Below are 12254 nucleotides of genomic sequence, written 5' to 3' on the forward strand. Positions count from 1 at the left end.
AAGTTTATAAGAGCAGAGATTTAACTTTACCTTTCAAGCAGAGTTAATTGTCTCCACAAAAATTTCCACTTGAGTGCTAAGCATTTGGATATTGGGATCTGCAGTGTTGATAAGAAATCTCCATTTTTTGAACTAGCTCAAGGTTATCATTATGCTCCCTCCCAGCCCCGTGTGCCAGCAGTGAGAACTGAACCAAATATAGAAATCAGAGCTGCGAGACTCTTATTCCTCATATTGGGTTTTGAAACTGAGGAATCAAGTTAGATGCAGGAGATGGGAGGAGCTATTTCCTGGTATCTTCTGTCCTGGCCACCATCAAAATCTCGTGGTGGTTCCCATCTTGGACGTACGAGGTAACTTGGTACATGCCAAGTCTGGGAAGCATTACTGCACGTGCTATCCAGAGCCAAGTTATCTTCATGGAGAGATCCACAAAGACAAACTGTTCAGATTGTTCCACTGATGTTCCCCTATAGATACTTTCCAACTGTCAGAATAGAGCCACACTGTTCTTCAGAAGCAACTCCTCAAGCCAGAGCATTTTCCCCCTGTCAGATTAAATTGTAGTAGCACCTATTAATTTTTTTTCCCCTGAGGTCCATACAAAAGAACTTGGTACAGATAGTTTTGTGCTCCTTTGTGGAGATATCCATGAATATCTACAATGAGTCATTTTAATAGCCATGAACTTTAATATGCACTTCAGAATTCAATAAAATGTATGGCAGTAGAAGGAAAAGGCTTTTATGCCCCAAATTTTAAGTAAATTAAAATCCTTTAGCCCAGCAGTAAGCACCTCTTAGTCAGTCCCCAAAGTGTTATGCACAGCAGCATACCACCATCAGGAAAAAGACTTCATCATCCCCTGCTGAGTGTAAGTAAAGCAGTCTTTCAGAAGTCATGAAGAAAAAGCATTGGGTGATATTTTTATTCTGCTCCTCTGAATGCTCATAACACTATCGGTTTAGACTCATGAGCAGTATGTATATATGCTTCTTGTGCTTGTGATGCTGCCATGAAATGCATAGTTTATCTTAAAAATTCAGAAATAAAGGTCATTTTGAGGTCATTCAGTAGGCACTGGATGTTCTTTGAGAAAAGTAGTCCTAAAATGCCAGAAGTATAGAAGACTTTTTGTACATTTATTTGTGCAAGTAAAAAAAAGTATTACAGTAAAGAAAGTGTTTACTTGATGTAGTATTTCAATTTATGCAGAGTAGACCTTTCTGAGCCAACTGAAACTGGTTTTGTTATTGATGTCACTGAGGGCAGCTTTAGTGAAGACACAAGCAACAAATACAGAAACGCTAATTTATTTTTAAGATTTTGATTTAAAAACTTATCAGTGACCTTTTGATTGCCATTTGCTGTCATGTTGATGGTGTCATGATGTAAACAAGCTTGAGGAATAAGATGTCTTCTCACAGACAAAAGACATATTTGGTGAGGAAATTTATTGACACTGTCTGAGCTACCACTTTGTTGCAGGTGAATAGAATACTCTTGAAGGTATTGATCCTGAAATGCTTTTGAGCCCTGAATTTCCTCTTACACACACCAGTGTTCTGTCCAACACTCCATTTTCAGGTACTAATTTCTGTCTGGTGATCCCAAGGCATCTTATAGCATGACTATAGTTTTCTGCATCTCATGGGCTAAGCCAAAATTTTACTTACATATCCATTTTCCTTGTCACAGTTTCTCATACCTCATTTTAAAGTCTCAAATGAGTCTACTGAGTTCATTACGGAAAAAAAATTAAATATCTTAGTCCATGAGTTTCTCTTTCTTTTACTGAAAATCTATTTTAAGAGAATTGCACCATTTATACTTTTCAATACTTTCCAGACCCAAATTTGAAGAAAGTATTTTGGGTTTGCTGTTTGCTTTAGAAGCAAGTGAGAGTACAGTAAACTCAGCAGGAACACTGAAAGATTGAACCCTGCCTGTGTGTGGCCAAGCTGGGATATTTGTTCTTGGCTTCTGTCAGGGAGAAGTGAGTGGGTGCTCCTGGCTCAGGAGTCATTGCTGCCTCCAGGCAACGACTGAAAGAGAAAGTTGGAATGGGTAAATCCTGTGCTTTTACTGCTTAAGAAGAAATGAAGGTGAGTGAGACAGTGTCTGCTGCTCAGAAGCCTAGGAGTCCTCTGCAGCAGAAGCAGCAGGAACTCCTCAAGGCTGAAGTTAGAGCTGTCCTCAGGCATTTTCCATGAGTCTTCCTTCAGCTTCTGCCCACCATCCTCCCCTTTCCATGACAAAAATGGGCTGCTTCTTTTGCTGGGACTTTGTCTCTTACGCTGCTCCTCTCCATCCTACATCTGAGGATGGGAAGAGCACATCACCTGCCCACACCATGATTTCAGCAGTTCTCAGCAGCTTTACATTTGTTAGGGTGCACTTTGAAATGAGCGGTGAGAACAAACTTGGTAGTTAGAGTGAGTGTGTATTGGGGCACAATTAAAGTTTGATGCATTTTTTTGGGATGCTCATCTTTTGCCCATTTTGCACATTACTTGAATCACTCTTACCTCACATTATTATTACTTCAGGTCATAACAATGTGTAATATTTTGTGAATTTGCTTAGATATGTAAAGAAAACACAGATTTTTTTTTCAGCTTCTCTGTTGAACTGTATGTCATAGATCCATGAGTCATTCTGTTATTCTGAATTTTTAAGGACTTTTTTTTAAAGTGGACATTAACGCTACGATTGCTTCAGCACTAGAGAGAGTTTTTATTCACTTTGAAAATTGCATTTCAGTAGCAAAACAACTAAAATTTTAAGTATAGACTCATTCATTTAAAAATGTCAAGTGGCCCCAAACACTCAAAACATTCAGAGCTTTATGCTTCTTTTTGTTTTGCACACAAAGCATAGCTTGCCTAGTTTCTCATGCTGAGCATACAGAATGCATAGATCGAGCTGTTCAGATTTCCAGCACCTTGATTTTGTCAGTAGTTTGCAAATGCAAAAATGCTTTCATGCAGCATTAATTATATAGTCTATTTTCAATATGGAACCACTCAAATAATTTTGACAGCATTTACTAGAAGTAGCATTGCAACCTTGGGAAGTTTGCTTGAGAGAAATGTAGGTAGGGAATTTTCCAAGAGGTTTGATGCAGGAATGACCACAGCTCTCTTTTGAAAGATATTAAATGTTTGTTTTGTAGGAAAAAAAATAAGTACTAGACTTCTATCTGCATCTTTAAATGCCTAAACAGCTCTGTGAAGCTTATTTTTATGCAGACCCAGAGGAAACTGAATACATAAATCTTCCTAGGCCTTTCTGAAAATCACAGAGTTACTGTCCATAGTTGGTAATTGCTTTTCTTTCTTTCTCTATAGAATGGTGTCATCATGGAATTTTATGGCTCTGCCAAAATGTGAATTTGCCTTAGTCACTGTTTTGTGCTAGGAACTTCTTAAAGAGCTACAGATGTGAAAAGAGACCTGAAAGAAGTTGTTGACTTAATCCACCTAGGTTCAGGCCCCATTGGGAGGATATAGATGTGAACTAAGCCCAAGTGGTTGATGTTCAAAAAACTGTTTGCAAAAAACCTTAATTCAAATGGGTATGGGAGCCTTTTTGTGTATATGTTAGTGTCTATTTTTATGTATATGTATATATACACTTAAATATTTGCCATAATTGGATATCTCACATTCCACTGTGGTTAGGGGCTCTTCTTAGCTTTTAAAATGTCTTTTTGATTAGATTGTTTAAGAGTATTTTTACTTTTACTGTAACTTTGTATGGGTGTTTAGCATGGCTCAGAGCTTGAATGCTGCTTCACCTCCCTCTGTGGCTCTACAGTACTCAAACCCAGCTGGAATTTGCAGCTGTGAGTAAATTACTGTGGTGTTTGTGATATTTCTATCAAGAATTGTTTCTCTCCATACCAGCTGATTTCATTAATCTTGCCAATGAAGCGCCTTTGAAGCACTGACAAACCTTTTAATGAGACTGACTTATTGCTAACTCAGAAATGAATTGTTTTATGTAGTAACACTCAATTGAATATGGCTGAAGACAATGCTTGGATTGACAAAAAATACATATGGTAATAGTTAGTATTCTGATTGTTTCATTGAAATGCATAAGTACCTTTTCCTTTCTCTGATAGGTAAATTGTTTGGTTTAAAACTTTCATTTTGGTATGAAATCCTATGTCAGGAGAGATCCCCTCCCAGTATTAAGCCATGTAAAAGGAAATCATTAACTCTGTATTGCCACACAGCTGAACAAAGGAGAATGCAGTTTTATTCTTAAATTCTTACAAGATCTGCATATAATGATTTACTTTTCAGAGGTAAGTACTGTATCCTCACATGCCCACATTCAAGAAGCAGCTGTGTATTGTGCTGCTCTTCAGAGACAGCTGTCTAAACCAAATGCATTGATAAACAAAGCAAATATCATCAGGTATGTGTTAAGTGTGACAGGAATTCCTCCTTGATTTTGGTCAGTGATGCTGAAGGAATTAAACTGATGACTTTTCAAAGATTCTTTGAATGACATGGCACTGTTAAAAATCAGAATGTTGTTTGAAATAATTATAGAAAGACTAGGAAATCTCAGACTGTGTATAAAGCTCAGGGAAGTGTGTTTCAGGTAATTCTTCATGGCCACAGTAGAACAGTGTAATTATCACTCACCCTACCTCATGAAGAATAGCTCTATAGAAGCAAATATATTTCTCCTCTTATTTTTAGTATTGGTAGTAAATTTCTTAATATAGGAAGACTTTGCAATTGCACTGTTCAGGTCTGATTTAAATGACTGTTTTGCTGTAATTATTTTTCCTTCTGTGGGAAAAAATGGATAGAAACATGTTTTCTCTTATGATAAAGCACCTTCTAAATTCAGAGTAGCTAGAATTCAACTAGCAGCTCTAAATTCTAATTAACGCTTCTTCCAAGAGCAGATGTCAGCTTCAATTCCTATTATATAAATTCATTTATCTCTGAATTTGAGGTGCATGGAGAATATTATGGTTGATATTTCTTCACCTGTGTGTCTAGATGTTTTAATAATAAGATCCTTCTTAACTCATGGGAAAACATGTCTTAAATATGCTTTAGATTTTGCAGGTCTTTGAAGTAGTACATCAGAGAGTTTTGTTTGCAATCAAATTAAGGTGCTTTAATTCAGGAATTACAAAGTAATTAAGGATGAATTAGGAAAATTATCATTGTGTTTTCAAGTGAAGAAATTTTCTTTCAGCCGTAATATGAGAACAGTCGAAGTCCATTGAGGCTTGAAGGTGAAGGTAGGGGCTAATATTAGTAATTTGTATTTCTTTTCTTACTAGCTTTTATATAATAATACTTTCCATTGCTTTTTTTATTTTTTTATAAGACCTTTTCTTAGACTTTGCTATTTTTTTCACATTCCCAAGATTGAACAGCTGTCAGAACTAGAAAAGAGTTGCCCTACCTTCAGAAATAAGTTCCTAAAACCTGGATCATGGAACTTATTATGCCCTTCTCCTAGCAGATCTCAAGGGGTCTTTAAAAAGCAACAGAGAAGTAGTGCTGCAAATGAAGATTTGAACCCAGAGCCATTTCTTTCAACTGTCAAAGTTTTAATCATCCATAGTCTGTAATGCCAGCAAACCGAATGACAGAAAGATAACTCAAGAGGACAGAGATCCTTTGTGTTTTAACTGAGATAAACCTGTTTGTTTACTGAACCATGAGATGCTGTAGCAGGTATCTTGAGATTTTCTGGTACAGTTAGAAAACAATATTTTGTATGAGACTAAGGATATGTAATTTCCTGATTCTTTTGCAAAGTCATCTCAGGAGATAAATGTAACAATCTTTTTTGCTGAGATTCATATCACTACTGGTTAGCTGCTAAGGGCATGGTTGTACTGTTTGAAAGAGAAATATGGGGTTAATAAATTGATGCTTGGAAATAGCATTAATTCAGGGACAAATCATTTTTGGAGGAATTGATGAGAATCCTAAGTAATACTGCTGGACTCTATGGACTCTTAGCTCCTTGAGTTAGGAAAAACAGAATTTAGAGGCATCTACAGAAATTATTGTTTCCAAGATCCCTGCACTTGCTCTTATGCCCCATAAGCCAAAATCAACACAGATTTGTTCTCTACTTTACGATGTGCTCTTTGGTGGTGGATGCACGTGGCCTGGCTGCATTCAAAAGGATAAATAAATGCTCAGTGGAATGGGTATTCCATGTCCAGAAAGTTTCTTTACTGAGGTTTGCTTTGATGTAGGCATGAGTAACTGGTATTTTGAAATAACTGTATTTTCTGTGTTTGTCTTAGGAGCAGTTTGTTTGTTGCCTGTTATGGCAGAGGTGAGATGCATTTGCTGATTCCTGATCCGGAGGAACTTTCATGGTGTTACTACTCTGGTCTGTTCAGTAGTGGCTTGTGCAGAGCCTCTCCTTGCACAGACCACACACAGCTCCCTGAAGGCATCACTGAGACCAGGATAGCTTTAAATGATAGCTACCATCCTGCTAAATGACATTGGAAAGTGAGAAGCCAAAAAACCCCTTAGCTGCTGATTTGTGTCATAGTTATCCTTCAAGGCAGGTCATGACAAGTTGTTGAGAGATATTAACCTGGCTGCTAATGCCCAAGGAGGAGCACAACTTCAGCATTAATCTTGTTTTGTGGCTTTTGTCAGTGTGGCATAAAGGTAGGTGTATTGTAATTGATTTCCAAGTCAGAAAGGAGATGTTAATATGTAGCCAGCACCAGAATAGTAAAAATGAAAACCAGTGGAATACTAGAGAAATTTTGTTCACCTAGGGAAAGATTTACAACTTCCTCAGCCAGCTGAGAACACAACATTATTATATTGTCAAATTTTAGTAATTTTGCAGTGATGCGTAGAAAATCAATTGCAAATCACCAGATAGCTTGATAAATTCAGATCCACTAAATGACTTGGGATGGTTTCAGACACCCTGTGTCTAAAAATTGCAGTTTTCAGGGCTCCTGTTAAACTCCCCTCTAGCTCCAGCAGCGCCCATGATTTTGCTGATATTCAGCATACTCAGAAGTGCCTTAACCTTGATAAAACCAAGTCTCTATTTTATGTCCACGCTCCATCATTATCCACAAATCAAATATCAATATGGCCTTTGGGTCTTGTTGCAGTTCATTTTCTCAGGCATGTGTTGTGTGCTGCACCAGAGCTGGCAATAAGAGTTGTTTTTTTTCAGGCCTTACATGGATGACAATGTCTCCAGACTGGCAGTATCTGCTGTGCAGCCAGTGGGTTGGAGGTCACAGCATGCTTCCAGCCCTGTGTCTCCTCTGCCTGGAGCATTGGGACCCCTCTGTGCAGCCAGGAGTGAGGCAAGTTGAGCTCCATGAATCCCTCCATCTAAGACATCTGAGATATGACATTTAAGCACATTGCTGAGCATCATCCGAAGCCAGACCCTTGATTGGTGGAGCCCGATGTAATTCCTTGCATTTTAGCACACTGAAAAACAATTCAGGCCAGTGTGGGAAGGTGGTCTGGCCCATAATTTTTCACAGTAATGAAATCCCAGATGTCAGGTATCCCCTTCGCTCGTGTCATCTTGGCTGAAAAAGAGATGATGACTCACAGTGAGTGTGTAGGTGAGTGAGCTATAGGATAGCATGAAGAGAGTAAATGCCAGTAAATCAGAAAATATGGATGGCCAAATGTGGCTGTAAATGGAAGTTCTGCACTTGTTCTCACAGCACATTTGGTGGTAAGGCTTTAATTCTTTTTAAAACATTAGTGCAGGTATCCCATATTTCATGTGAAATAGCAATCTGTAATTGTGCCTCTCTAGGATTTTACATGGATGGACAAATATCCCCTAGCACAGGATTGGGGCCATAATGGACAAACCTCACTTTCCAGGAAGCACCTTCTCCTCTCCCTCCATCAGGATCATAGATTCACTCGGTGACACCGCTCTGACATTTATTCTCTGAGATCCCACACTTCTGCCTCTGTGATGTATGATGTGGTAGAGTCAAATTAATGCAGCTCTCAAGTCCAAACAGAGCCTGATGTCTTCTTCTGTAAAAGCAGGTTATAATTTTTGTTACCTACCCTGTAATTTTCAACCTATGAACATTTTCCCCTTAATTCTTTTGTATCAGCTATTGCACACATTAGCTGATTTGCATGCTCTGCCAAGCTGAACAGGGAAGTCTCAAGTCTGCAGGTCACATTTATTTGCAGAAGCAATACTCCCAAGGTATATGTTTGCCTAATTTTTTGTCTTTAAATAGACAAGACTACGTAAAAATTGAGCATAATTGTCTAAGAGGGAGAGAGGAGTCATTAAATGCACTGATGAAGTAGCAGTGATTTCAGGATAGCTTTTCATGTATTGATTTTTAACTGTTGGGGAGTAATAGTGATATTTTTGATAATGTCTTGTGAAGAAATATACATAGTTTGTCAAGCAAATCTCCCTTTAGCTTTCAGTGGTAATCCAATCCCTATGTTTCCAGTATCTGAGAATTAATTATTTCCAAAAGTTTTTATTCTCTCCTGAACGACATTTCTGGTAGAAAATAAAAAGATAATTTCTAGTTATAGGAAGCAGGACTGAATCAGGTCTAGAGAATCTGTAGAGATTCCATCTTGGCCCTGTGACTTCTGATCCTGGGTCTTGGCCTTCTCTGCCCCAGGTTCCTGATCTGCCTCTGTGTCTGGAGCCAGCAGAGGGGCGACCTGAAACCAAAGGGGGATCGCACCTGGGCATTATCAAGGTGCTAGAAAAGCAAAGGGCAAGTGAGATGGGAGAAGTTTGAAAAGCAATAAAGAAAAATTCTTTGCAATGTTTTCCTAAGAACTGAGGAACTCACATAATATGGAACTCTTACTGGCTGACATTTTATGATGATGATATTTTTCCTCAGCAATAACAGGATGACCACTGATAAAAAGCAACTGCACCATTAGGTTGATTATGCTATTGTGTAAGAAGAGTTGACCTTGCCCTGGTGTTAGACATGTGACAAAAAAATCAGTACAAACCCAGGAAAATCTACCACTGCAGTTTGTGAAGCTGTTGTTGGGAGTTAGATTTAACTATTTAAACTGCTATGGGAAGTGTACTGCTCCCTCTGAACCTACGTGCACATTTACTGAAGTTCTAAGCCTTAATACTGGCACCAGGAGATGTCTGTGATCCCCTTCTCTGCCCTGTATAGATCATCCTTGGTACAGCCACAAGCTGAGGGTGTCCCAGCTCCTGCTGCCTCAAGCACTGGATGGGGAGCCCACTGCAGGCACCATATGACATGGTTGCCTTCCAAGTACCTCCTTTTTGTCTAAAAGACAACCAACTCTCAACTGCTCTTACATGTAAAGGTTTTGTGAAAAAAACCAAATCATTTGTCAGAAGCATGAAGAGCAGGCAGATAGTCTCTGAAATGCTGAAGGAAAATTACCCTGGTGTTTTGATCAAAATATGAAGCCATCACTGAACGAAAAATTTTATGTTACCTGTGATACATGAACTTAAAGATGTTTTTCCTTTAGGAGGAAGAAATGCTGTTCATTGTCTTGCAGTTTTCAAATGGTTCTTTTTAATAAATCAATATTAAGATGCTGTGTGTTTTGTCACTGAGTTTCAGATTTGTGTTCTGATAAAAGGACAGCGCTGTAGAAAAGAAAAAGGTGTCAAGTTAGCTCATACTGAGCTTGTACAATGGTTTTCTTGTATTTGATAGAAGCTAAAATAAAGCAATGAATAACAAAGTGTGCTCACATAAAATGCCACTGGTGTTCAGCTGGCTGGGTTGCTTCTTTGGGTTTTGATGAAATCCAGAGGCAGTGATACATGTGTGCTTACCAGACTTGTTGTAGATAAAAGTGTCTGTCAGACTCAGTAGGAAGAGGATTCTTGGATTGTAACAATGAAGATGGCCATGCTTCCCATGACTTTCCTACGGCCAGGCTTTTATTCTTGGGCTCTGTATAGCAACTAAACGTGGAGAAATTTGCCAGGAAAGTTTAGTTCCTTTTCCTGTCAGGCAAACAAGGTGCTTAATCAAACCAACAACATTTAGAAGGAATCTGCACTAGTTAATGTTTGTATATTACTATATAAGATGAATTACCTTTTACTTGACCTTTTCCATAATATTTATCCCCAGATCTGCCATTGGGAAGCTGGGAGTGGAGGCATTTGAGGCGGTGTACAGTTGCCTCAAGCAAGCAAGAAAGCAGAATGCCAGTGAGGAGGAGATCAGGAACTGTCTGGAGAAACTGGTTTCTAGAGCAAGTGATTGCTTTGAAGTGGATCAGCTGCTGTACTTCGAGGAGCAGCTACAGGCATTAGAGCCACATCTCCAGCTGTAACAGTGTGTCTGCAACAGCTGGGAGTGGCACCGAGGGGGAAGAGGCCTCCTTCAGGCCAGCAGGCAATACAGGAGTGTCGCCGGCTGGGGGCTGTGTACAAATCACCAACAGGACAGGACTGCTAAGGAACGCATCTCAAGCTGTTTTGTTTTCTAGCATCAGTCTCATTGCACGGCTATGACAATGGGAAGATGCCAGCAGCTCACATCTGCGGCAGCAGACAAAGAACTTAATGTTACAAATAAATTTAAAAGTTTTTTCAACCAATCACACAAAGCAAAAGAATATTGACAGTAGTTCTGTCCAACCACTATAAGCACACATACCATCAGTTAAAACAATGCTTGCTTATTTAGAATACAATACATGATTGTAAACCTTAAGATACAATGTGCAGAGCTCTATTATTAAGCTTAGAACATCCTAATATCTTACTAGATATACTTTTCTGTAGCTTAGGGAGTTATTCTGAGCATTAATACACAGACCATTGTTCTATTTGTCCTTACTTTTCTACTTCTTATATAATTTTGCTGCTGACCAATCTTATGGCTACTGCTTAGCTCCAATTGCAGTTCTGCTCTCTTTGAGGCCTGCCTTTTGCAGCTTTCCCAAAACCCTCTGATTTTAAAGATTCCCACACAGGAGGTATTTGGAGGACACTGCTGAAGGTAATGTAGTACCTAAGCATGTGGGTAAGCTCCATTTGAGAGTCCAGACTGCAGTGAGAAGTGGGTAAATATGGCACTAATTTCAGGGGCAGGAAGAAGAACAAATGTTTGTGACAGTGGAGCGAGGATTCACAGTTACCTATGTCCCCTTCTTCTGCCACTTAAAGCAAAGGAAGGGTGTTCTGGGCCGTGGCTGGATGCCAGTCCTGCACTCAGAGCAACACTGGCAAAGCTGCCTTTGATGGAATGATGCAGGATTAGACTCCAGCTGCTGTTGATTTCTGTGCTAACTCATCCTCATGATACTTAAGCCCCTGATTTTTGTAATTTGGCAGATTTACTCTTAAACAAATATGTATATGTATGGCCACACAGCCCCTAATTGTCTTGTTATTTTTGGTTGTTCAAAAGGGCTGCATTTAATCTGAGCTTCAGGGGAACTGTGGACATACATACGTATGTGCATATTTATATACATATATGCATGTTCACATACACAGTGATAGTGTGTATATTCATAATGGCAGAAGTATGTCTGGTCATACACTGTACTTGTCTAAAGAGTTTTGGATTAAATTCATTATTCAAAAATGGAAAAATAAACTGATTTTTTTCTTCCTTGCACATTGTTACCATTAATGTTCTTTCTTAGTGTTTGTGCTCCCTTCTTCATATGCATCCGACTCCTGCTCATTTCAACTGTCTATCAGGCTCTGATTATATACTTAATGTTTTCCTTCTACCTCTTCCTTCCTTATTCTGCATTCTGAGCTCCTTCCTCCATCTGTGTAAAAGACTCAAGGTTAACAAAGGATTGGTAAAGGAATCTAAAATGAGTTGTAGACCGAATGAATTTTAGGCATTGAGCCATTATCATAATCCGTATGCTTCCTGCTTTTCACCACAACTCTTAAAGGACTTTGGGACTGTACTAAATAAATTACAAGAAATTCATAATAAGAATATCAAAAAATCATTTCTATTTGATCTTTGAGTTATTTACAGTGAAGTGTACCAGTATAGATGGTCAATTAAGCTGTGCTACTGATCCATCTTTATGACATGTGTTAAGAACAAAGCAAAAGGCAAGTAGAGTCATCTAAATCTATTTTAGCAGCACCATAAGCTGAGGAAGCAAAAGGCACACCCAGTTACAGATGATGTGGCACTATACTTCCAGCTCAAAGTAATAAGAGATCCTGGTATGTTTCAGCTTTTTCTAGCTTCAGCTTTTATT

General features: G+C 38.8%; 1 protein-coding gene across 3 annotated transcripts in view; it reads left to right on the top strand.

Annotated features, from left to right (window-relative positions):
• NEK11 (NIMA related kinase 11) overlaps positions 1-11620 on the top strand; it is an 82846-nt gene extending 71226 nt beyond the window's left edge. For all 3 annotated transcript variants that reach the window (XM_059847497.1, XM_059847503.1, XM_059847512.1), the window contains one exon: positions 10142-11620. In XM_059847497.1, the coding sequence (XP_059703480.1) occupies positions 10142-10346 (205 nt within the window). In that variant the 3' untranslated portion in view covers positions 10347-11620. The remainder of the gene's footprint in view (positions 1-10141) is intronic.
• Positions 11621-12254: the final 634 nt, after the last annotated feature.

Source organism: Haemorhous mexicanus, chromosome 1 (assembly GCF_027477595.1).
Source record: "Haemorhous mexicanus isolate bHaeMex1 chromosome 1, bHaeMex1.pri, whole genome shotgun sequence".
NCBI classification, from domain to species: domain Eukaryota; kingdom Metazoa; phylum Chordata; class Aves; order Passeriformes; family Fringillidae; genus Haemorhous; species Haemorhous mexicanus.